We start from the raw sequence: 27,339 nt of genomic DNA, 5'->3' as shown, positions 1-27,339 counted from the left end.
TTTCCTACTTTATATGCTCATTTTGAGCATAAAATTCAGAAGCAAGGCCCTCAGTGCCCAGAATGGAAACCTTGGGAAATCCTGGAATTTTGAAAGTTCGATACAGGAGCTCAGCCATCAGGATGTCCTACAAATCTGGACGGAAGGAAGCCAGTTAACACTTGAGGACAAATGCTGTAAAAAATCCTAAGATGATGGTGCCGTGTGTGCCTCCTGGAGACTTCAGTCCGCTCTCTCCAATTCTATGCACTTATGTGGTCTTTCCCTTGTGGGGAAGTAATTTACAGATTATACAGAAGAGGGTGGAAATGGGAAGAGTGATCCTGGAATAAAAGAAAAATAGCAAAAAGTTACCAAAAGGGGGGCCATACAAAATCCTTCATGGGCCCAGGCTGTGACATCAGCTGTGACAAATTTCGGTTTCTAAGGGTTTGCCCTCTCTGGCTTTTCAGTTTGTCTAGAAACCAACTGTTGGACCATCCAGCCATTGTCATATATGCCATGATTGGAAATGATGTCTGCAATGGGTGAGTTATGGAGAAAGAAGGTTTGGAAAATGCTTGGACTCTGGGTTCTCCCTCTTCTCTTCTCCACTCCACTGTGTTACAGTAGCCTGCTGTTGAGTTGAATTTCTCTTAGTTAAGTCCTAGACACATGTGAAATCGATAGAACAACCCATAAAGCTGAAAGACCCTTTAAAAAATATCTGATCCATTAATTCTCTGCTCTAATTGCAAACAAATGGGTATGTCACCATACAAGTTCTCAGTTGTATCACAAGATACATGCTGCTACTAGCCAAGACTCTCAAGATTGAATATCTTTTAAGTGAAATAAGGCCAAATCACAGCTATCCCATAAGAATAGCTTCCTCACTCACATTCTGATGTAGGTATTCATGTGGTAGAGACAGCGTAGACTCAGAGCATTCGCAAACAAACTGTGTATAATTTATGGCCAATCCTATATATGCCCATGGCCCATAGTAAGGAAGCAGTTTTTCTAAACTGCTAATATCAGTAGTGATTTCAATTCATGTTGAATGCCTTAGTCTCCCACAACATTTTGGAAGGTTTCTCAAAAATTATGTGTACCCCTAAGAATATGCTGCACATGTGAATGCCATCTGTCCTGTGATTGTGGCCAAAAAGAAAGAAAAAAAAAAAAGGTGAAATCAGATCTGGAACAACTCCCCAGTAGCCACCCACCCACCATTTTAGAAAACAGAAAAGTAAAGCCAAGAGAGATTATGTGACCTGCCTGATTAATTGATTAATGGCAGAACTGGCCTCCAACCCAAGTGATACTAGAAGTAGGTCATCCTAAACTCACTGTCCGTCCTTTGCTTTCACTCACCAAGCTTTCTAAGCCTGTGCTAAAAACCCAGTTCAATATTACTAGTGTGTTTGCCCTCACCAACACCTCCATGAGGTAGGAGAGCCCTGGAACTCTCACAGTGAAGGAGGTGTAGACCTAATTAGTGAAGTGAGTTCAGGTCAGGAGATACCATGCTGCGATGCAGAGATGCTGATGTGCCAGACCCCACCTTGGCACCCCCCGGGCTGGTCTACCAGCCTCCCCAGACCCCCAAGGCTCCCAAGGCCCCACACTGGGGACCCAATTCCCAACTTCTGTGATGAGCCACGTGGAACTCTCTGGTAAATAGCAAACACCTCCCAAACTCTCCATGAACCAAGAGTCATGCCACAGCAGCCTCAGGAGGAAAGCATGATGGTCCCTATTTTATAGAAAAAAAAAAAACAGGTTTGGCAAGATTAAGGAGCTCGAGTGTGTTGCTATGAGTAGCAAGGTTGAGAGGCAGACTAGGTTCTCTGACAAAGTTCTGTGCTCTTTCCATAGTCCACACCTGCCTTAACTGCTTTCTTTTAGGCAATCACTTTTTTAAATATATGTGTTGACCACCTATGATGTGCCAAATGCTGTGCTGGGCTCTGGGACATAATGGCAAAGAGGCCACAGTGCCTGACCGCAAGGAGCTTATGGAAGAAGAAGCACTGAGCTGCAGCCGCAGCCCCATCACAAAACAGAATGAATCTATGTCACATCAGCCAGTGCCCCTCCAGCCTCTGGATCATGTTCCCCCAGAGGGGACACAGAGCAAACTAGGGATAGTGAGCCCAGAACACCTGCAGAAAGAGCCTTTGACTCCAAGAGCCCAAACCCCTGCAACTGCACTTTTCCAGCAGAACCTGCTTTCTCAGAGGCCCTTCCAGCCCAGTCCTGCTTTTCCTTTTCCAAGGAGCCAAAGGGTAGGCAGACATCAGCCAGAGACCTGCGCCAGCCTCTCCCCCCGCCAGGGATCTGGGCAGAGAAGCAGCGAGCATTTGGGTGAAAGAATGGGGTTGGCAGCATGGGATGTCCCTGCAGTGCCCACTTTGCAATGTCCTGTGGTGGGGTTAGAAAAATAAAGACAGATGGCAGCCATACCTCCCCATCTGCCAGCACGTCAAGGTGGAGTAGACAACCCAAAATGAGCAATGGGATCTCATAAAAAGCTCAAGCCAGCAATGAGTTGCATAATAAGTCCGTCCTGGAACAAGTTCGGGGATATTTGCTTGACTTTTTTCTTTCCTTTTTTTATGATGATGCTAGCATTTACTGAAATAATGCAACCATGCGCTTCTTTCTCAATTCTCCAAACTCACGCAGTCATTCAATAAACACGTGCTAGATGAATGAAGGTCATGGTTGGAAGATAGCTTCTTAATGTCTGGAATTTAAGAAGAAAGGTAACATAGACAAACACAGCTTTCCCCCATGACTCTACTCAGTTTGGCCAAAGCTAATCCAGCTTCCCCTATCACTGCCCTCGAAAGCTAAGGAATGTCTATGATACAAAAGGAGGAAAATGCCTGGAAATAGGGCAAATTTGAGTGAGCTAGAGCAGCGGAACCTTGAGGAGCAGGGGCAGCCTGGGAAAGGGAATGGCTTTAAGGGCCTCAAATCATAAACCCTTCTTCCATCCCCCACCATGACATCCCTGAGAAGAACATTGCAATTGCCAGAAATGAGATAGAATTATAAAACATCTAATAGTAGCCACATATATTGACATGGTTCCATTTTTTTTATAGTGGACCTAGAAATAATTACTTGTACATTTTTCACCTAATGGAAAGAGCCAGACCCACTCTACATGGGTTGTCTGTGTCCGCCAGTACCCAAGCACTTTTTTCTCTGCAATGCCAAAGCTTCCAATGTCACCTAGGGCAGCCGATCAGCATTGCATTAAGAGGAAACCAGCAGGGATAACTGGGTGATGGACATTAAGGGGGGCAGGTGATGTAATGAGTACTGGTTATTATATAAGACTGATAAATCACTGACCTCTACCTCTGAAACCAATAATATATGTTAATTAATTGAATTTAAATTTTTTTTTTTAATTTTAAATAAGAGGAAACCGGCCAATGTGCTGATAAGTCACTGGCCCCAAGGAGCCTGCACTAGCAGGAAACAATCCATTCCATCCAATCAAGTGGTAGAAAAACCAGCAGGGAAGGGAATGCTCAGAGGAGTTCTTTCTCCCAGCCTCCTCAGTCAGGGCAGGGGTAGCCAAGGGAAGGATAGGGAAGTTCCCAACCGGCCAGCACATTCCAGGTCACCCCCACTTTCAGGGACCCAGGATCTCTATGCAAGGGGTAATTTGGCCCAGTGAGTCCCCAGCTCCTCCCCAGTCTGTGTCAAGATGCCTCCTCGAGGGGGTGGGAGGCCAGCGATGTAATCACAGCTGGCTGGCCTGAAGGAAAGGGCTCCCTGTGTTGCCTGGCCGCTAAGGGAACTCAAATGCTAGCTTGAGTGAGCACTCAGTCGTGATGCATCTCTGGGCTTTAGCTCTGGTTCTGGGAAATATTTTCCACAGAGGCTGTTTGCCTTCTTCCTTAAAAGGGGGCACATCTCTCTGGCATCAGCCAGGTGAAATCTGGCTGGAATAGCTGCCAGGTAATGCAAGGATCACAGCCGGCCCTGCATCCAAGTCACGAGGCTTATTTTCAAGATCAGACACAATTCATGAGGACAAGGACAGGCTCTGAGCTACCCAAGGGGCGAGGCTCTTTCTCTTCAGCCTGTCGCATTTTCCTGACCTGTGAGAGCACAGCCTGGATGCCTCTCTCATCATTTCCCTGCCACCAGCATCACAACTCCCAGGCTTGCCCTCTGCAAGCTCAGCACCCCTAACCCCTCACCTCTCCATCAGAGTGACCAGTGTGAGCTCACCGGTGTGTGCAGAAGGCTGGAGGGCACTGGGGAGCGCAGACAAACCTGGGCTGGCAAAGTGGACCCCATGCAGGCTCCAGCACACATGGGCTGGGAAGGGTTAGACGCTTCCAGCTCAGCCCGTCCAACCCACAGCGGACATCAGAGAAGTCCTGGGAGATGTTTGCCAAACCACTGGAACTCTGGTCTCCAAAATACTGGTGCTGAGTCTCCTCAAAGACCACCAGATGAGAAGGAGAATGCAGATCAAAATGGCATTGAGAATTTTTCAGGGACAGAATCAGAAGGCACCTTCTAAGGCATCCAGAAGCGGTGACCCACCACCTGTCACTTAGACCGATTTGCCTTTGCCTGAACTAAGAATCAGTCCATTTGGGGGTGCCTGTCTAGCTTAATCAGTAGAACATGCCACTCTTGATCTTGGGGTCATGAGTTCAAGCTTCACGCTGGGCCTAGAGCTTACTTAAAAAAAAAAAAATCCGTTAATTTTGCTAAGCACATTAAAGGGTTTAACTGACAACGCACATGTGTAAATTACGTAGCTGTGCATAGTGGAGCAAAGATGACTGGAGAATGTTCCTCCAGCTGCACCAAGGCTTCCATTTTGATTTCACTTAGTAACTAGCCATTTGGGTTATGCTTTCTTCAGTCTGGGGTGCTCCTGCAAAAGCACAGATGAGCTCAGAATATTTGTTATCATCAGGGCTGTGTCTCTAGCCAAAAAATAATCATTAAATAGGGAGTTTGGGAGACTTTTCTCCATCTTAACTCATCTTGGCTTTATGTGATTGGAGAGCCATAGCTCAGCATAATTGCTTTGGGCCAAAGTGCTAGTGTATCAGCAGGAAAAGAAAAAAAAAAAAACTGAAGTGCCAAGGCAAAAGTTAATAAGCAGGATGTGCTAGCCTTACCGATGATGGAAGGTATGGTGTAGACACTGGCTTGCTTCCATTTCACCCCCACTGTCACACAACACACACACACACACACACACACACACACACACACACACTCACACACGGTGAGTATCAAACCCGGTCACTCTGGGTGGGTCCTCCTGGGCTGAGCAAACCCACAAGGCAGCCTCAGTCCTCTTCACAAACTGGGATCCTTCTAGCACTTCTGTACATATGCAAGTCGAGCCAAAGCCCCTACCTACCCTTCTGCCCTTAGTAGGTAGGCAACCTATTCTCATATCTTTAGGAGAGCTTTTTATTCAGGTTAGAGAGATTTTTACTCATAAAGTAGTATAATTTTCCCCTAGGTAACAGAAAACATGAATTTAGCATTCTGTTCTATATGCTGGGGTTTTGTAAAATAGAACATCTTTTCTTTTCTTTTCTTTTCTTTTCTTTTCTTTTCTTTTCTTTTTTCTCTTTTCTTTTCTTTTCTTTCTTTCCTTATATTTTTTTCAGGGCAGGGTGAGGGAGTTCCAAGCAACCCATTAGATAGTATAGAAGTACGTACACCACCCATGACTAACACCTTGCTGGCAACCCCTAACCTCAGCTTTGCTCTGCCTTCTCTGTGCGGGTACATATTGCTTGTCACAAATGAGCCAAAGTGATCTTTGCATCTGTGATCAGCCTGTCACCTCTGGGCAGCAGCAATTTAGAAAGTGATTTTATTTGACTAAGTGAAATAGGTGGGGATCAAATGACATAAAATTACAATGCTTTCAGCTCCTTCCATTAAAGCTTAGGTGGAGTCCGGGTTTTTTCCCCCTTACTTGAGAAAGAATAAAAATGAGAATCTGTTTTATTTTTATTATTTTTATGATTACAAAATAACATCTGTTGCGAAAATAATACAGGGTGTAGAAAGTGAGTTTCCCCATAATCACTCCATACCACCCCCCACCAGCCTGCTCCAAGCTAACCAATGGAGGCAGTTTAATGTACTTGCATCCAGATTTTTTCTATGCAAATTCTAACTTACAGACTGATTAATATTCATTGAAATGAAATAATAGTATGCTTACTGCTCTGTAATTTGTTCTTTTCAATCAACAATACTTTTTAGCAGTCTTTTCCCTGCTAATACATACAGACTACTTCATTATTTTTTAATTTTTTTAATTTTATTGAGTTGAAATTTACATAATATAAAATTAACCATTTTAGAGTGAACAATTCAGTGGCATTTTGTAATTCAGAATGTTGTATAACTGTCACCTGTGTTAGTTACTTCTTTCTTTTTAGTGGCTGTATAGCCTTCTACCTCAAGGACTTACTATAATTTATATAACCAGGCTTTTTGGCTTTTTCTAACTTTACACTATTTTACATAATATTGCAATACTTGTGTGTACATCTTTGCACATTTGTGGAAATGTTACTGTAAACTTCAAGGTCAAAAGTTAAGCCAACTTCAAATGCTGATACTTTTTTTTTGAGAGAGAGAGAATCTCAAGCAGACTCCACTGTGTGCAGAGCCCAACTCTGGGCTCAATCTCATGACCTTGAGATCATGACCTGAGCCAAAATCATTAACCAACTGAGCCATCCAGGCACCCCAAATGTTGATACATTTTGAAAAATTCCCTCCAAAATGGCAGTATTAGTGTCCATTTAGGAGCTCCCTTCGAACTGATAACAGTGGACGGGCGCTTTCCTGCCTCAGTAGGTAAAGCATGTGACTCAGAGTTGTAAGTTTGAGCCCCATGTTGGGTGTAGAGATTACTTAAAAATAAAATCTTAAAAAAGAAAAATCAAAATTTTTTAAAAAGTGTTAATACTGGACACCCCTGGGAGTTTCTTTCTGTTCCTTCCTTTCGTGTCACTTATGCCTCAGGTCCAGCCTGTGAATAATAGACTTACTTTTTCTGGTTTGGGATCTGTATTAAGTTCCTGAAAGCTGCCATAAGAAAACACCACACACTGAGTAACTTCAGACTCACAGTTCTGGAGGCTAGAAGTCCAAAATCAAGGTGTCAGCAGGGCTATGCTTTTTCTGAGAGGTCTAGAGGAAAATCGTTTCTTGTCCTTTATGCTTCTGGGGGCTCCTGGCAATCCTCAGAATTCCTTGGTTTGTAGGAACCTAATTCCTGTCTCTGTTTCCAGCTTCACATGGCCTTCTTTCCTCTATGTGTGTTTGCATAACACCTCTTCTTGAAAGGACACTTGTTTTTGAATTTAGGGCCATCTCTAATCTAGTATGACCTCATCTTTACATTTGCAAAAACCTTGTTCCGAATAAGGTCACATTCTGAGGGAAACTATTCAACCCATTCTAGGATCATTATGTAAATTTGGAATTTTAAGGACTCAAAATAGAAAACAACTTATTATTCCATTTAGGTTAACAAAAGGCAGTTTAAAGAGTAGATGAAAATCTTATAGAATTCTACAATCTACTCCCAGGTTAATGCAGGTTAGTATCTTAACTCGAAGTATTCCTAAAAGTGTGTAAGTTCAAATTCAGTGTAGAAAGGAAGGATGTAGTGTGGATACATAATGTCATTTTATTTCTCAGTAGAGTTGTATTTTCTTAACTGTGATATATGTGAAAAGTTTAAAAGACAAAGTTACAGATCTCAGAGGGTCAAACAAAGAATATGTAATACCACACTCCTTTGATTCTATTAACGGTGTGTATCAGTCAGGATAGGTAAGGTCATGCCGCAGGAAGAAACAGCCTCAAATTGTAGTAGCATAAAGCAACAAACATTTACTCATACTACATTGTTGCCCAGGGGTCACCGTGGGACTCTGTTCCAGGACTCAGATTAGTGAAGCAGCTGCCATATAGAACATTGCCCAGACTCATGGCCGAGAGCATTCTAGAGGCTCTCATATCAACAAATGTGACACATGTCACTTCTGCTCACAACTGATAGGCTAGATCAGTCACATGGCCCACCCAACCACAACAGGGTCAGGGAGCCTAATATATTTCGCAGATAACACCCATAACTACTACACTGTGTGTATGGGGCAGGGGGAGGAGGGATGGGGAGATTAATGTATGTGTATGCATTTATCCTTATCTACTAAGATATTTTTTGTTTCTTTCACCAACAGGAAAGCTGACCCAGTCCCAGAAATGACCACTCCTGAGAAATTATACTCGAACATCATGCAGACTCTGAAGTATCTAAATTCCCACCTGCCAAATGGCAGCCATGTTATTTTATATGGCTTACCAGATGGGACATTTCTCTGGGATAATTTGCACGACAGATATTATCCTCTCGGTATTGGTTTGAAGATAATTTTACTCTTTAACAATGTCAGTTATAATATATGTAGTTCAAATATATTTAGTTCTAACCATATAGGAATACACCTAAAATGTCACCACGGTGCATAGGTCAGAGCTGGTGAAGGCAAGAGCCCTGAGGTGTGGATCTAAAGGTCAGTATCCAAAGATGGTCAGAACCAGATCCAAAGTCAGAAAGGGCAGAAATTTTTAATGTAGAATTAGGACAAATTGAAGGGTTAGAGTTTAAATCAGGAAACTCCTTTAACAAAAAGTGAAATCTAGAATAAGCAGATGAAGCTCAAGTCAAAGAGAAGGATTTCTCCGAACCTCAATGGTGAGTGCCCCCTGGTGGCCAGAATTCTAAGAAATTCTGCAGACCCTGGTGGCCGTTAAAATTCTACCCAATGCATCCTCCAGTGGGATTGCTTGCTGCCTCTACACTCTCTCAGCGTCCTTGACTCTGAAATGCTTTAAATATCTGCGGAAACTTCCAATAGCATCTCTAGCATTCCAGATGCTTTCTAAACATTGTAAAAGTAATAGTAATTCACATCAGGAAGGGCTGCCATGCTGATCCTTAAAACAATCCTGTTCATCCAATTAATGATATTTTTTTAACAAAATTGAGTTCCATTTTATAGATGAAAAGCCCAAGGCTCCAGATGTTGCATAGCTTATTGTATATATGATCTGGGTATAGTAGGGCTCTCTTTCTCTGTGTTTGGGGGAGAATGTCCTTTCAAAAAATATTTATTATGTGCCAGGCCCTGTTCTAGGCACTGCGTAAACATCAGTGAACACAATAATCAAAAATCCCTGCCATCATAGGCTTGTATTCCAGTAGGAGTATGCCAGAGGATAAGTGTGACTAGAAAAATTAAGCAGGGTAGGAGGTTAGGAAGTGCTGGCCTCAGGCCTCTCTGACAGGCATCTACGATGAGGGGCCTGGGTACCCTCCCTTCAGCCTCATATCAACAACACCTGTGCCAGTCTCTCATTAGAGAGGTGGCCCCTTCCCTGGTATTGCCATAGCCCCCTCTTTAGGCCCCCTGCTAAAGTGTTCTGGAGGTCCGAGCAGTTTCTAATGAGTCCGATGAGAAATTCAAAGGGAAAAACCTGAAACTCCTTCCTCAGTGTCCACCTTAGGGGGAGGGGGTAGAGCGCTTTTCCTTGCATTAATAACTTCTCTGTACCTTTCCAGTCTCCTCTTCTCCTCCTGTAGTCCCTGCTTAAGCCAACCCCCACCACCACCTCCTTCAGGAAGTTCCAGCCCTCCTAACACACGAAAAGAGCAGGTCCCCTTTACCTAGTTCTCAAAGGGCTCTGGTCCCTTCACCAGGGGGACAGCAGTAAAGACCTACTTTCTAGGCTTCCCACCAATAAGACTGAAGACAGTTTTCCTCTTCAGTTACCAAATGCACCACAAATATCATTCTCATCCCAGCAAAACACTGTCCAGCTTCCCAAGAGGAACGTATATTCCTTCTGTTCCCACAGCTTTGACTGTGACCCTTGGAAATAGTAGCATGGTCACACAGAGAATTTGACTCCATTCTGGGCTTCCTTGAGCATGTGAAGGACAACCACATGGGCCAAGAATGTCTCTTTGAGCCATTGGGGTTGAAAATTTGAGTTCCCCCAACAGATGTTTTCAGATTCCTAGATTTCTCTCATGCGAAGAAATGCTTGGGGAAAGAAACTTGAGGACAGGGGAGATGTGCTTCCAATTTACTCTGTCACATCCATGGGGACTTGACTTTGGGTTTTCTGACTTTAAATCCCATTTTCTTTCCGTGAACTCTGGTTAGACGATTCCATAAATTCTCTCAGCTATGCCACATAATTCGCCTGACTCAACCGCAGTAGGTAATAATGACACCATACAATTTGGAAGGGAGGGAAAGAAGGTGACTGGGGAGACTTATCAGTCACTCTGGTGGATTCTCTAGGCCAGCGGTTTTCACGTCACCCCTACTCATTATCACAAGTGGAGAAGGGGTGCTACTAACATCCAACGGGTAGAATTCAGGGTTACTCCTAAACATCCTGCAATGCACGGGACAGCCCCCCACAACTAAGAAGAGCAATAGAGCCAAGGTTGAGAAACCCTGCTTTAGGCTGTGCCTTGTCCTCAAATGTCCTTTCCCCAGCCACTAGTCAGGCACTAGCATTTCACAGCACAAAAAAGGAAGAAGGAAAAGGTAGAACGAGTTTGTTCTATATAAACAACCCTGGTTTTGAAAAAAAAAAAAAAATCCAATTAGGAAGAAAGTTGAAACCATCTAAAATTTGTTTAATGTTTTTAAGTTATTATTCATATCCTAAATTATCCCTGCTGCCTGGTTGCCATGGGAAATAAATTATAAATTCCTCCACGAAGCATCAGTATCCTTCCTAGACAGCCTGGGGAAGTAGGTAGGATTTACCCAGCTTCTTCATTTCTCCTTTGGCTGGTGCATAACTCACGTAAGATGAAAGGCTTGAGGGGAGGGCTACTGCCCTCCATCTCAGTTCTGCTCTGGCTTCACATCCAGTCTTTGGACCTTCACTCCCATCAGACGTGAGCCAGTAGTGAAGTAAGTTAACGCCAGGCCAGTCTCAGGGTTTGGCTGCTCTGCCTAGGTTAGGATAGGTCTCATCTTAATCAATAGCCAAACACCAAGTCTGGTTCCCAGGGCACTGTGCTAAGGATTGTGTATGCAAATAAACAGGGTTTTCCATTTATTTCTATCTCTGAGCCTAGAAACATGGTGATGATGCTCTCTAGACCTGACATGAGCTACCCATTAAGGATTAAGAAAGAGGTCAGGAAGCAGGAGCCAAGCAGAACCCCTGGGTCAGTGGTGCATTTTCTGCTGCCTCAGTAGGACTGGTAGGAACTCAGCCTGACCATTCTCCTAAGATAAGGTTAAATGCCATAGCACCAGATCAGCAGGCAATGGAGGCCCAGGGCAAGAATAGATTTCTAGCTCGCTCCTGCCAAGGAGGAGGGGTTAATAAATCCCTCCTGGCATCTCTTAGCCATATTTGAGTCACTCCCCAGTCAAAGCCTGGCTGCCAAGGGCTGCGACAGCTCCACAGTCTCTACCAGTAATTAAAATTCCTAACAAGTCTTTTTGAGGAATAATTACCAGAAAGTAAGTCTCGCACATTAGGATTCTACTTACATAGATCTTTTCAAGCTTGACCAGGGATAAGTCCTCTCAGACACAGTCTATGAGAAAGGCAATCTTTCCATAAATATGTCTGAGATACCTATTACGTGCTTTGGGGGTAAAGATGATACTAAAATGGTGTCCTTGTCCTCAAAAGAGAGAGAAAAGACAATTCCACTGGGGAAAATACTGTATAGATCCTGACAGTGAAATCACCTTGTGCCACTGATACGAGTACAAGCCATAGTCATTCTGGGTGCTACCGGAAGGGTTAGATTATAGTCAAAAAGTCCAGGATTGCTGCTACAAATAAGTCTGCAAGTAGACCTTTCTTGAAAGGCCTCTGCCACAAAACATCAACAACTTAATTTTTCCCCAATTACTCTTAAACTTGAAACGTACTATGTTTTAAAGTACCTTGCAGTATACCTCTTATTTTATTACTGGCTTACTCCCTGTCTGAATTCATAGGGTTTTACTAAAGTTTTGTACTTTCAGATGGTATTTCATGGAGGTGTGGCTGATCTTTGTTGGTACTAAGCTTTTATTTCAGTGGCAGTCCCAGCATTAAGTAAATGCCGAAGACTCTGCCCTAAAGAACTAATAATGACTGAGATATGAGCTGCTCCTACAGCCACTTGGGGTAGAACATGCCCTTTAACCTTTGGGGGGACATATGGCAGCCACTGGGCCGGCGCACTGGCTCCCCACCCCTTATGCGTGGGCACACGTGCGTGCGCGCATGCGCGCGCACACACACACACACACACACACACACACACTCACTCACTCTGATAGTTCCTCAGCCTGATAATTCCAGTCCTCTTGCCCCTGTCCTGGGCATTTTTGACCAGCTTTCTTTACCAGATTCACTTCTGACCAGAATGTTGCAGACACTGCCTCTTTATAGGTACGACATGTAGGTAAGATCAATCTTTATACCAGGGCTCCTCAAGATGCAAGAATACCATTGAAAAGTAATACCTAAAAAGAAAGAGTGAATAACCAACTGACAGCACCAGTTAGTGGAGAAAAGCATGAGAACTATTTTCCCTTCTCCCTTTCTTTAAACCATAAGTCCATCATAAGCACTCCCAACTGACCTTCCACATGGCCAGCTCCAGAGTCACCCTACCTTCCACAGCAGAAATCCCAGAGAGAAGAGAAACCAACTCATTACACCTTTCCCAGTTCCCTCCCAACTGCAGCTAGCATGCCTTTGTCCTATTCAACAGACCTACCTACTCACCTAAGGATTTTTCCTGAACCAGCCTTGTCTAATTAGAGCTCGTGCCAGAATAGCAAGAAGGGGGAAAGGGACAGGGATTGAGAGAAGGCCCAGAAGGAGGACACACCTTGTAGTCTCATCCTAAGGTGTGCTGGGACCCCAGCAGTAGGACAGCAGGGAGAGAGGAGTAAGCCAGGATGGACAAGGCTATGGCTGGACTTAGCCTGTAGAGGGGAGCCGGCAGATGAATTCCCAGTATCCAGTAGCAGGACAAACTCTGGTCCCCCTGGATAGCAGAGCAACCAGCCTTGCTGGTGGGAAGGGGGAGGGTGCAAGAGTATTACTTGTAATCAGGGCTTAGGTGCCACCACCCACAGGTTAAAAAGACTTCAGCCACTGGGCAAGGTAAAGAGAGAGGGAGGCCAGTTCTCAGGGAGAGGGGATTCATCAGGGCCAAGCAGGTTGACAGGGTGCCAGCCAAGCTGCTTAAGGTTTATTACATGGCCCCAGCCCAACAACAACAACAAAAATAAGATGGTGGAGGGAAGGCTGCAGTGGGGGGCAGTACCAACAGGAGGCAAGAGCCAAGTCATTGGGACGCAGAGGATGGAGGATGGGGAGTGCAGGTAGGAGGTGTTAGTCACTGTGGCTGGCTAGGCTGAGACAGATGGGGACACATACAGAAAGATAAATTACAAAACACACACACACAATAGAGGGAAAGAAGCCTCAGCGGTGCAAAACGGGATCTTGGAGAAAGATGAGAGCTCAGGGCTCCATGTTGAGCATAAAATGAAAGCAAAGACAGAAGCTAGTGGCTTGGGATTCATCTAAAATACAAAGACGCAGACACCTTTGAGAACAGAGGAGGCCTGGTGTGTCATTGTGACTGTAATGGCAATAATAAGCCTGTGGTTTTCCAGTCTTGGGATTCACTCACCCACACACAGAGAGAATACATATTTCCTTTATGACAAGAAAATTGAGTCTATCTACCAGTCTAACTGATCTGAGGTATAAGTGAAAAATAAGACTGTGTTCCATCACCTTCAATCTTTCCCTTCACTCTGAGATAGGTCCTTATTTTCCTTTATTTTTTCAAGTGTGAGAGAAGTATTAATGGGTAAGACATCAGTCGTTCACCCCTGAGATTTGGGAGGGCCTCGGTTTTGTGTCTCAGCCACAGCATGAAAGTTGATTCACCTCCGGGGGTGAATAGGCTAGGAGGTGGGGGGAGAGGGGAAGTGTGTGAAAAGAGAGAAGAAATAACCCTCACAGATTCTGGGTCTACAACTGATGTTTGGAAAGATTGGATGAACTCACCTATGGCACTTAACGCTTTTATTCTTTTTTTTTATAAGCTTTATTTTATTTTTGTTGTCATCTCTATGCCCAATGTGGGGCCAAAACTCACAACCCTGAGATCAAGAGTTGTGTGCTCTTTCAACGGAGCCAGCCAGGCACCCCCACCTTTATTCTTATGTACCTCTTTAACCTGTACCAAAAACTAAATTAGAGCATATCTAGTAATTAGGGCTCAAATAAGATGTGCACTGGGCTGTGGAGGGATAGCACGTGCTGTCCTCTCCCATTCAGTGGCCACTGACGCACTTGTGGAGGCTTGCAGTCTCCCAAACTGCGGGGCAGTGCGTGGTCAGAACTTCAGACACCTAGAATGTCCTGGCAGGTCCTCAGCATGGGATAATTGGGCAGATCTGAGTGTTACATAAAGTCGTGAAGGAGGGTTTGGCCAACTACCACCTTGCATGCTCTCCGTACCCCATGGGAACCTGGCATCTCATACCATTGCCAGGAGAAAGCCACTACTCCGCAAGTCCTTTGTCAGTGGTGTTCCAGTCTGTGTGGGGCCTTCTACTGGGGTCCAGAAAAGGGCAGAAGCTCGAGATGGGAGTAAACTCCTTAGGACCCCTCCCCAGCTCAGTCTGATTTCTATGGCACTCAGAAAGAAGGAATGCTCAGGCATTCTTCAAAAGCAATGCTGAAGGAAAACTCAGGGCAGGTCCCTGGAAGTGCCGCCCTTCTCAGGAAAGGCAGGATCACCCACAAGTGTCCCTAATTGGCTGCTAGATCTGAATAAGTACAACATACCAGACCTCTGTGTCTTCCAGGCCAACTAAATAAGGATGTGACCTATGCACATTTCTACTCCTTCCTGAACTGTCTCCAGGTAAGCCCACAATGACTTGTTCCAAAGCCACATTCCCTGGTACTGGCCTTGTTCCTCTGTAATCAAAGCGGTGTTTTCTTACTCTCAGGTCAGCCCCTGCCACAGCTGGATGTCCTCCAACAAGACACTCCGGACTCTCACTTCAGAGGTAGGATGGTAGCAGCTCCTTTGATAGCATCTTTGATCATCCTTTCCCGGTGTTTACTGCAGCATTTCCACTGGGAAGGGGATTTGGGCAGGGCAATGGCCTCCAAGCCGATGAATAAAAACATCAAACTGCCAGGATGTTTGAGAAGTCAAGAGAATGTGGGGTGCCCTGTCCCTCTCTTTCTGCCACACTCTGGGTCTGGGGCTCTGGCTGTGTCTCTCAGTCACTGTCTCTGTTGTGTGCCTTTCTGTCTTGTACGCACACATACGTGGACACATGTATATCCCTTTTAAAGCTGGTCCTAGGTGTATTTGTAGACACAGAGAGGAGTGAGCAAGGTTAGGCCCACGGATGCCTGGCGTTCTCTCAAGGTGCATGAGGACCAGGTGCTCCACAGCCTTTCTCTCTTCTCTGAGGGGATCCGTGGTTCACGTACTTCTTTCACGGATGGTGAATAAATCTCTTTGTGAAAGATTTATTGATTGTCTTTACAAAAGAAATATATTTCAATTTTAAAAAAAACTTGAGGAATATAAAAAAGCTGAGACACAAAGAATAATAGCAAAAATTACCACAAATCCCATCACCCAAGTCAGTAAGTATGTATGTCTTTCCAATATGACTTTCATAGATATTTGGGGGGGTTGCCTACACAGTATCAGAGTACACATATTGTTTTGTGCCTTCCAATGTGCATAAGTTATTCCTCCACATGATAATTTTGTAATCATTTTAAAGCATGCAGCCCATGAATGTACTGTGATTTATTTCACCCCTTGGTGCTGGACATATAGGTTGTTTCCAGTTTTTCACTATGAAAAATAGCATTGCGATGAACCTGTATATGTGTGTGTGTGTGTGTGTGTGTGTGTGTGTGTGTGTGTGTGTGTGTATTTCTATACTGTGTCTATTTCCTTCAGACAAATTCATAGAAAAATTATTGGGTCAAAGGGTGTGCCATGTATAAGGGTTTAATCCCTGTTTCCAAATTGCTGTCTAGAAAGGTGAAACAAATTGACATTCTCAGTCACATCTCCCATGGCAATATTCTAAATTATCGTGATTATTCATCTTTTCTTTGCCAATCCCATGGGAAAGAAGTGGTATCTTATTACTTTAATTTTCGCTGATTGATTCCTAATGAATGTTAACAGTTTTGTATGTTCGTGAGCCATATGTGCACGACGAGAATTTCACGGGCAGAGTTTCCCTCCACTGGTGGCTCCGAGCGAGGGTGGGGACTATCAATGTCTTTGTTCTGCCTGAGTCGTCTCACTAAAGTCTAGTTTTCATGGAATTCTCCCTGTTTCTTTTGTATTCAGAGAGCAAAACAACTCTCCAATACACTGAAAAAAATTGCAACCAGCCAGAAATTTACGAACTTCGATCTTTTCTACATGGATTTTGACTTCCACGAAGGTAAGTGTTGTTTGGAGTAGGTATTGACCCAAGAGAAAAGTAGCTGCTACAGTGTAGAGCCTGACTGAGCAGAGCTTTTATAAGCCAACAGGCAGTAGATCAGGCAGGGTGGTCCCTGCACATTCTGACCCACTCACAGCTCTGAGTATTGAAGAAAGATAAAGTGTGAGACCCTTTCAGGGAGGGGAGAAGCTTACCATCGCCTCCTCATTTCGCCATCATTTTCAAATCCCTGAAGCAAGAGAGCCAATGACCAGTTGGAGACAGCTTTGGGCCCAGAGCCAGTAGATGGATGGATTCGCCTAGCTCATTCTTGCCAGTTGAGCAATGCCCTGCTTACCTGTGGGCTAGAGATGAGAGTGAGCAGGAATAAGGGATAAGGCAGTGCCTCCCGTATGGACACTGAATGACCTAGGGACTCAGTGGCAGCGCAGAGTCCCAGCCCCCACACCTGATGTAATTTATCAGAGTCCTTAAGGGAGGGAATCTGGCCAAGTGGACAACCCATCTCCCAGCCTTCTGGAAAGAACGTCGCTGTTTCTTTTCTAGCATTCTGTCGGAACACAGGGGTCACTGATGAGTGGCCACCCAAAAGTAGGCGTGATTGTGGGAGCTACTGATTTATCCTTTAAGTTTTGACTCTGAAAAATTGTTATTTATTGACTTTAATCCTCCCAGTCTCATTTTCATTGCTAAGCACTTGTTATACAAGAGAAAGGCCTCCTGTTGATTGACTGCCAGCTGAGATGATGCTAATGGAAAGCTTTACAGTGTATGCAAATGATGGAAGAGGTCTCATCCAGAGTTTATCATCTCTCTCTTCCTGCCACCAACACCCCCAGCCCCAGCATCTGGGATGAAGCAGATGGCCATCATGAATTATCAAATTTTACATTAGCTGACACGTATTGCATTGCACACTCTCCTACTTCAATCCTGAACAGCTTTTCAACAGGACTGATCTCCCTTAACTAGATTTCCTGCCTAGGTGATACATAATTCTCTCCTGGGGAGAGACATTTTGATAAATAACCTCTCATTAAAATGCAGAGCTAAAGACTCATTAATGAATTCCTGGTGTAAACAAGTGCACCACCAAGTGATCTTTGATGATCATCAACCTTGAATATAGATAAAGTTATTAAAAATATAATAATGTCTAACATTCACATGGGACTTTTCATTTTCTAAAGTAATCTCTAGCTCTGTCATTTATTGTCTTTGGGAATGTAGGCAATTCCCTGAACATGACTAAACTCTCCTTTCCAGACCTGGAATGGGGCTACCACATCTACATAACAAATCTTTGTGATGATTGTATGGAAAACGTGTAATTCTCCTACACGCTGTGCCTGGTACGTAGCCGGTGCCCAGGAAAGAGCAGGGTCCCCTCACACCCTTGCTCCTCAATGTGTGGCTCAGGATGAGCAGTGTCCACATCCCCTGGGGGCTAGTTATAAATGCAGAGCCCCAGGCTCCAATCCTAATTAGGACCTACCGAATTGGAATTTGCATTTTGCCATAATCCACAGATGACCCATATGCACGTTAAAAGTTAAGAAATGGAGCTCTGTAATGCTCCAAGGTTAAGAATTTAGTCATCCGATTTTTACCAAGTCCTACCATGTACTGTGTAGGTTCTGGGAATATAGCTGTCAGGAAAACCAAAACAGCCCTTATCTTCATGAAGGATAGAGAAGAGTTTACGCTTGACTCAGTACACCAGCTTTCCACTGGTGACCTAACAGGCTTGAAGCAGAGGCTCATCGGCCCCTTCTTGTCCTCACAGCAACAATAAATGCAGTATAAAAGCTAGAAGTTCAGTTAAACTGAACTGAACATCCTAGATCAAATGGCAGTGGGTCACCTTACTCAGAAACCTCCTCCGTATTTGTCCTTACTTGGCAACAATCATCAACCATTCAAGGAATTTCCTGAGAGACATTTATTAAAAATAAAATCTGACGATCCAGTTTTGGTAGAAGGCCTTCTTTGCCTTCCCCATATGAAGTCAGTGGGCACTTGGCTAGGGAAGATGTTTGGGCTCAGTGGGAGAGAGAGTGCAGACAGAGGATCTGGCGGCCATGAACAGCTGAGACAGCGGAGGACTCATTCACCCCCAGATCCCTCTCTGTGGTAACCGCCATGCCTGGGAAGCTCAGCATCCCAGAAACATGGAGGTGCAAAGTGCTATTGTAGAAAGAGCCCAGTATTCGCCACCAGATAGAGCTGTGCCCCTATCCCAGCTCAGACACGGAAAGACTGCGTAACCCTGAGTAGTTAAATAATCACTCTGTTTTGTTCCCTTTTGTGTAAGGTAAGACTAACTAAACCAGGGAGCAGGTGGGGGAGGACTTGGGGGTGATGTGAGGATCGAGACAACACTGCAATGTAGTGAGAACCCTCTTAGCTGACATCCTGCCACCACCACTGTCATCAATGTATGCAAAGCACCTACTACGTTCTTCTAGGGCTTATCATAGGAGAATAAATGTTGATTCTCTTCCAATGTCCAACCCACCTCCCATCACCAGTCACACCCGTGGACCACTTTGAGCCCCTACAGGAAGCTATGGTGGAAATGTGTCTCATTAGCACCATGGTCTTGTGTTAGCAGACATAAAAACCGTATAGCCACTTAGGAAGCCTGCAGTCTTAATGGTCACATGGAAATCTCCCCTCTCATTTCAGTGCTGTATTTGAGCTGACTACTGCATCACAAACATCGTCATTTTTCCTAGGAAATGTACAGTTCCATCCCCTGTGACAGAGCAAGCTGCCGCTGAGGGTCGCTGTCCCTTGAGGGTAGGCATGAGCCCTATCTGTTCTCCACTCTGACAGCATCAGTCCCACAGTGAAAGGCAATTGCTCATCTCCAAAGACTCTTTTTTGTCTCTTGCTGACTCATCCTCTAACTGGTTACGAGCTAAACAGAGGCAGCAATTTTTTCTCCCTTCAGGAAATGCCAGCTGGAGCAGGTATTGTCCTTTTTCTTTGTCTGTACCACACCTCCCAAACGGAGGAAGGAAAATGCCACTTGGCTGACAAGGCCATTTTTACGCTGACAGTTTAAATATACCAACTGCCCTCAGTTTCCAAGACAACTCAATTGGAGTAAACTTGGTTCTTAGTTCTGCCCCCGTGTATGTTTGTAAAACAACCAGTGATTTCATGGTGCTGACCAGAATTCAGACCCCTTGTTTGAAATATCTGCTGCTGTTGCTGGTCATCAAGGAGCTACCAAGGGATCGTGACTCTTCTTCAATGACTTCTGTTGCGTCTCTGAAAAGCTGGTCATTAGCAGAGCTACTTTGTCTTTACAGATACAGAAAAGACATTATGCACCAAATCCCCAGAGATCATTCGTGATCATTCAAGAAGTTTAATTCAGGTCTTCTGAGCAAATAAGAATTCATTTACCTATTTTTAATTGTGGTCCCAGGCAGGTAGAAAACAGACCAGCTTACCATGCTGCCCCTGCTTGGATCTCCTCCTTAAAATCAGTCAGAGGGCACCTGGGTGGCTCAGTCGGTTAAGCATGTGCCTTTGGCTCAGGTCATGATCCCAGTCTTGGGATCAAGTCCCATGTGGGGCTCCCTGCTCAGCGGGGAGTTTGCTTCTCCCTCTTCCTCTACCCTTCTTCCCCTCATGCTCTCACTCCCCCCTCATGCTCTCAAATAAATAAATAAATAAATAAATAAATAAATAAATAAAATCTTTTAGAAATAAATAAAATCAGTCAGAGAAGAAATAGAGACCACTGGTATTGCATTTATTCTAGGAAAGCAAAATTTCCCCCTGAGATCAACAAATGTAAAAGGGTCACTCTGTCTAACACTGGTCACAATACAGATAACACCTTAAACTCTTGCCTGTGAGTTTCTGATTCTCCCTTTAAGTGCTATAATACTGATGTCCGCAAATGTGCAATGACTGGTAACCCTCACAGACACAATAATCATGTGAGAAAATGATGTTTTTCACTCTGAATAGACTGATGGTAGCCTTGGTAACCTGCGGCATTTCTTTTAATGCCTATTGGATTATTCTATATGATAAGCCAGTTCTTCTAAAGACTGGACTCCCTTGTAGTGAGGGGGGAGAGGGATTTGTGCAGCAGCAGAAACACGTTTCCTGGCAGGAAGGAATATGTTATCACTGACTCCCAGTAACACCCAGATGCTAAATATGAAGCAGTGGCTCAGTGGCAGCCATTTTGCAGAAGAAGCCAACAGGAATTGGTGATCCTGTGTGTATGACCAGTAGGAGTTTTTTCCCTGAGCTCTGGGAAGGGCAGCAGTATTTGCAGTCCCTCGGGGAACTAGGATCGGGTAGCAAGCAGGGGTGGCACGCTGTGGTGGTAGGACTAATTACAAACCAGCATCGTACTGGTTCAGCTCTGGGACCGGCTTCCCTTGTACAGTCAAGGCCTCCGGTACCATTTACATGCCTTACTTTGAGGCGAGATGGGGGGACCAAGGAGGCACACATCCCTGCTCTTGAGTCTTTGTGGGTGAAGAGAGAAGAACTTGAAAATCGCTGCTGTGCCTGCTTCCGTCTCCGGACACCAAGGAAGTGAGGACAGGAGTGACACTGGGAGCAGCCAGTTTCAAATCTTTCCCTGTGGAGGCTCTCTAGGGATTTTGAAATTCCCCAGAGGAGTTCTTCCTGACTATATAACATCACAGTATAGAGTTAATGGTGCCGTTGCCTTAGAGCAACTGACAGTCCTATTGAAGGGCAGTTTTATTGCTTTTCATCACTTTGGGGCTCATCGTATTTCCTCTGTAGCCATACTCCAAACGTGATGTTGAGATAACTTTATGTAATCATATTTCTGAGAAACTGTATGATTTTTAATGGTGACGGCTTGACATATGCAGGCAGTATCTGGAAATGGCAGCCCACATAGAGATGGTAACAAAATGTTTCATTCTCCCCCCCCCCCCCCCGCAATACTCTCCCACTGAGAAATGAGATGATTTTACATTGGTGTTGAATAGTTCAGAGCTCACCTTTTCCCACCACCCTCCTCCCTGCACAAACCACATTCACCCAACAGCCTCACACATTTTCTTCCTGAGTTAGAAAATTAAAAAGAAAAAAAAGAAAAGACCATACAATAGGAAGGTCATTCCTGTTCAGACAGCCTCCGGCCCGGGATAATAGCCCAGAGCAGCCTCGACCAAGTAAGCACCAGCCAGGCAGGCCCCGGGGCAGCTCTGACCTTGTCTACATGGTCCTTGCTCTCCAGCATGGACCGTCACTTAGAGAAGCGTGTCGCTAACCCTCTGTGTGTGTGTGCCCCGCAGTTATCGAGGAGTGGCGGAAGAGAGGCGGGCAGCCCTGGCAGCTCATTGAACCCGTCGATGGATTCCACCCCAATGAAGTAAGTGCAGTCCCACGCGGTTGCTGAAGGCTACCTGTTAAGGTTCTTTGTAAAATATAGTTATGGATCCATATGTTTGTTTTTGTCCCCTTTTATTCCAGAAAGATGTACTCACATGTCTAAGATAGAAGATTCAATAAAAACAAACTGAAAATTAGAGTAAAAGGCAAGTGAGATAGAAATGATGCCTGGCTTCCTGACTTAGTGTCTACAGTTCATATAATGTGCGCAGGGTAGTCCTAGAAACTGCCAGCGAGAGCCTACAACATCAGCTCTGTTTTCTAGGGGCTGACGTAAAAAGGGCATACGTCATGGCCTCCATAAAAAATGATAATAAATACTCAAAAAAAATCACAAGGATTCCTGGAAGAGAGACCTATGAGAAATTTCTTCTATGGATCTTTCCAGAAAGGACACTCGATGAGAGGAAAACAGTGTTCTTAGCAATATCCTGCAGTAAGTGCTGTTTCTTATCTAAGACTCCAAGGTACAATTCTGGAAAGTAGTTCTACTCTGGCCTCTTCACAGAGCAAGGGGAACTGGAGGGTAGGACTCTGTTCTGTCCTACCCTCACCCTATCCATTATCCTAACTTCAACTAGGGAAGCTCTGCTTTTATCTGTCATACATATTGGACCTACTTGGGATGTTTCTTCATTAAAAAAAAAAGAAGAAGAAGAAGAAGTACGGGAGTAGTTCTGCCACTTTTCAAATTTTGAAAACTAGCCATTCTTTGCAACTCTAGTCTTTCTGGCCTAGCCTTTGGTAAGGACAATGTGGCAGTGACAAGGCCCTAAACCAGAGAAGCAGTCCTGGTGTGCTTTCCCCATGGCCCTGGTCTCAGTGGTCAGCCAGGCCAGAGGGAGGGCTGACCGTCCCCTTGGGAGCCTGAATGGAATGGGCAGTCCCCATTCCCTCAAGCTGTAGGCTCGCCGAGTACCTGCGGGCAGGGCTAAGAACTGTCTCAAAGGAAACAGAAAAGAGTGCCACTCTATCTACGAATGAATAAACAGTGGAGTCCCATAAATGCTGGGTAAATTGAAAGTGAGCATCACATGCCCATCTTCCTGTTTTAAACAACTGAAAAAATAAATCTGAGTAATGCATCTCAGATTATCTAACTTTCCTGTGTATTGTGTGGATTAGCTGATCCAACAGAATTATTGGCTGGAAGCTGGTTAAATATTAGAATCTGCTCCCCGCTGAATGATGACTTTTGTCTTAGAATGGTTTTTAATATGGAGACCTTCTTTCTGGCAATAATTAGGTAGTGGTTCTTGTCATTCCTGCATATCACAGAGTTTTACCTTTCTGATTCTAGAGAGAATTGTGGATAGGAAGAAATGGTCAGAGAAGGAGTTTATTAGGAACAAACTAAAAAGGAGAGGGTCAAAAATAGCTTTGTTTTATCCTTTGGGACATATTTGTCTGCTCCATCAAAAGACCATCCTGTCCCTGACACTTAAAATAATATTAGGATTCAAAGTCTGTCACATTAGGGCTCTATCTTGCACTCAGACAGCTTTGCCTATAACGGATTATTGAGAACAGGGTCGAAAGCTGAAAATCAGGAGGCGGGGGGCAGCACCTGGCAGGCTCAGTCAGGTACAAGATGCCACTCTTGATCTCAGGGTCATGAGTTCAAGTCCCACATTGGGCATGGAGCCGACTTAAAATGAATGAACTAATTAATTAAAAATTAAAAAGCTGAAAATCGGTGTGGGCCATAATCCTATGTTATTCCTGGGAGATTTGTTCCCATGCTGGTCGTAGAGGATGGCATGGTGGAGTCACATCCAAAGTGAGCGGCAATGGGTAGCCATGCGCAAAACCTGCCTAGTTATCGTATATATTGAGCTAAAGAGTCCAGACTGCAACTTGCCATCCAAAACTGTTTATTGAGTGCCTAACACAGTGAGAATTCAAGACTGAACAAGAAGCTGCCCCTGCCATCTAAGGAGATTATAGTCTAGAGGGGAAGAACGACCAGTGAATAGATAATTAAATATAAAGCGATCGATGCCTCCAGTCGTGTGAGCACGGGCCGTTGGGAGCACTATGGGGGATGGGATGGGAGAGAGCGCGTTTGGAAAAGCTTTCAGAGGGGCTCACTTATACGTAAGAGTAGGAGCTAATCAAGTACAGGGGACAAGGGAGGGGCTACACAAAGTGCTCCGAGCGGGGGAAACTGCGCGGGCCAAGACCTGAGTGCGAAAAAACAAGAGAAAACAAGCCCGTGGGGCCTGCTGGAGGACATAAAAGAGCCGCAGTGCAGCCAGGTCATACCGTGTGGGCGTGGGGTCGAGAGACAGGGACCAGGAGTACTCGCTCAAGGACCACATCACAGAAGGTCTGCACGGAGTTTGACCTTTTACCTGTGGGGGAGGAGGAGCCACTGAAGGTTTTCAAGCAAGAAAGAAAAATGACAAGACTCGTGGTAGCAGCTGGAGAATGGTGTGGGGGGACCATCCTAGAGGCAGGGAGACTGTCTGGAGGATGCTTCTGTGTGTCAGAGGTGATGGCCCGGGGCAGGGGGCGGAGAGAGAAGGGTGTGCATTGGACAGATTCACACAGCTGAATCAACAGAACGTGGCCATTTATTGGACGTGAGCGTGAAAGAGAAAGAGGTGCTAAGCATGACACTTCTTTCATGACTTGGGAAATCAGGTAGATGATTCTGTTGCTCACAGAGGTGAGGAAGGCAGAGGACGGGGTGGTTTGAGGAGGAGTTTGGCATACCTTGGATTGAAGGAGCCTGCAGGACATCCAAAATGGGAGTGTCTCTTTAGCAGATGACATACAAGCCTGGAGCTCAGGAAAGGGTCTGGGTGGGAGCTACAGATGTGAGCACATGGGCACATCCTGACATAGAACCTTGAAGAGGAGTCTCAGCATACCTGCAAACTCCCCTCCAGACAACGCACCTTACGGCAGAGGCAGTGCTGATGGATCCTTTTAGAACCTTATGTTATTACTTTAAAAACTAGTAACTTAAAACTGCCACACATGCGTATACACACACACACACACACACACACACACACACACACACATAAGCAAATGGTCCACAAAACATAGTGAGCCATGGGAGTCCACATCTTTTCCATCTTAAAAGAGCCAGATGAGCAAGGTTGGTCTAAGGACCTCATGCCAATGGCACAAACATAATACCAACTAAAGGAGTAGGCTCAGGCCGTGTTCACATGCCCTCCCACCAATTCCTGTTCATCTGGGCAAAAACAGTTGGCACTGGCCCTTAACCACCAAGGGGGGAGAGGCTTTATCCTATTGGCCTATTTCTTTCTAAAATCCTACAAGAGAAGTGGTGGGAGTGTCGATTCAATTGCTCCAATTTTCTTAGGAAGACAGGTTTAATTAAGTATAAACATGAGTTGTGTTGAACAGTTCAAATTTATGATTGATACATCTTAATTTTTTAACCAAATTATATCTATCATCTAAACACTTTGCTTATATTTTAATGGAAAATAACCAGGTGTAGAAAAAAATCTTAGTATAGACTGACAACTGCTTTACTTTTGCATCCCACTCCCCAAGTGTAGAACCGAAATGTTAAGAAATATCTTCTCCAGTGGGAGGGGGGAAACTAGGTTATAATGCCGGACTTGACAGTTGATGGCATTTGGTGGGCGGGAAGGAGATGACTCACAGGACTGGGCATCTGGATGAACAGAAGTGAAAAATAGCAAGGCAAGGAACCCCGAAGAGGAAGGGGCAGATTTGGGCATTCTGAATTTGGGGTGGCTGCACAATATCCAGATATCTAATCACCATTAGATCAAATTGATGGGTTCTGATCTCAGGAGAGGGGCCTGGCCTGGAGACACAGGTTTGGAAATCATCAGTATCTAGTTGAGAACTGGAGACACTTGCAGAAATGAGATTGGCCCACGGGGTCAAATTATGACCATTGCCCATCAGAGAAGGACTCATTGGAGAGGAGACCCAGGAGACCGTTTGATGCCTCCAGTAAGAGCAGGCATAGTAGAGACGGGAGAACAGCTGACCAAATGCAGAGAAAGTTTGACTTATAAAAGAAATTATATGGCCAAGACCCACAACCCAGATTTGTGGCCTATGGAAGCCACAGCAATTCTACCAATTCAAATACTCACTTTTTAAAATCTCTGCAAAGCTAAGTCTCTGAAGAGGTACTTAAAAGATCTCTGGGCCTAGAACCAGACAATAGTAAACAGAAAATGTTGGAAGAGCCACAGACGTACATCAAGTCCAGCATCCTTGGCTACTCTGAAACCACCCAGCTAAGCCTCCCTGACACGTCCTGCCGTAGCAGCTTTGCCCAGCAGAGCTCTCTGCAAGACCACCTCCTCTCCTCTCACGATGCCAGTAGCAGCTCAAACCATCCTCCTGAAACTCTTCCTGCAAGCAATGAATTTTCCATGACATCAACTCCCCTACTTTCTCTTGAGCCCTGAACCTTGTACGTTGCTGGAGGCAGACATAAGATACTAATCAGTGGATTGGTTTTACATTATATATATATATATATATATATATATATATATATATATATATGGCTTTAATATGTATTATGTGTATAATTGGTTGTTAAATGTTAACAGCCTTCAGGTCTTTGTTGCTCTCAGCATGTGAGCCCCTGGGAACCCACGGTCCTGAGTGGACTTGTGGAGTCCCTCAAAGAGGGAAACGATGCTGGCAGTGGGGAGGGTGGAGAGCAGGGCCTTCTGGGCTGGGGAACCTTCAAACACTTTAGGCTGGTCCTGCCCATGCATCAGGGACCCTGTCTGTTCAGTTTGCTCTATACATAAAGCCAGCTAGCAACAGTGGCTCTGGAATGACACACTGAGTCAGCACAGAGAGGCTAGAGCTGGAAATTTACATTTTCCCATAGATGTAAATGTTTAAATACCTCTTACACCGTTGGCATGTTGTTGGTTTACAAATTTAAAATTAATTGGGACAGGGATGCTTGGGTGGCTCAGTCGGATGAGCGTCTGACTCTTGATTTCGGCTCAAGTTGTGATCTCAGGGTCGTGGGATGGAGTCCCATGTCAGCCTCTGCACTGGGTGTGGAGGCTGCTTAAGATTCTCTTTCCCCCTCTCCCTCTGCCCGTCCCCCTGCTTGCTCACGCATGCATGCTCGCGCTCTCTCTCTCTCGCTCTCTCAGAATAAAAATAAAATAAAATTAATTGGGTCCAATAGACCATGTTTCTGGGCAAATTGAGAGCCCAGAGAAGCAGAGCCATGCCTTCCCTGTGGTAAGGGCTTCCCTGCAGGCGTTTAAAAGCAATCTTACCAAGATAGCCCAGAAATGTTCTTCCTATAGGAAAAATAAATTCACAGTATATTTTTAACTTTGGTCTCATA

General features: G+C 44.8%; 1 protein-coding gene across 2 annotated transcripts in view; it reads left to right on the top strand.

Annotated features, from left to right (window-relative positions):
* Positions 1–27,339, top strand: part of AOAH (acyloxyacyl hydrolase) — a 243,487-nt gene that overhangs the window by 210,324 nt on the left and 5,824 nt on the right. For both annotated transcript variants that reach the window (XM_026509300.4, XM_026509309.4), the window contains exons 15-20: positions 453–527; positions 8,262–8,434; positions 14,955–15,013; positions 15,102–15,161; positions 16,484–16,580; positions 21,893–21,969. In XM_026509300.4, coding sequence (XP_026365085.3) covers positions 453–527; positions 8,262–8,434; positions 14,955–15,013; positions 15,102–15,161; positions 16,484–16,580; positions 21,893–21,969 — 541 coding nt within the window. The remainder of the gene's footprint in view (positions 1–452; positions 528–8,261; positions 8,435–14,954; positions 15,014–15,101; positions 15,162–16,483; positions 16,581–21,892; positions 21,970–27,339) is intronic.

Source organism: Ursus arctos, unplaced genomic scaffold (genome assembly GCF_023065955.2).
Source record: "Ursus arctos isolate Adak ecotype North America unplaced genomic scaffold, UrsArc2.0 scaffold_3, whole genome shotgun sequence".
Classification (NCBI taxonomy): domain Eukaryota; kingdom Metazoa; phylum Chordata; class Mammalia; order Carnivora; family Ursidae; genus Ursus; species Ursus arctos.
This window is presented reverse-complemented; position numbering and strand designations above follow the sequence as displayed.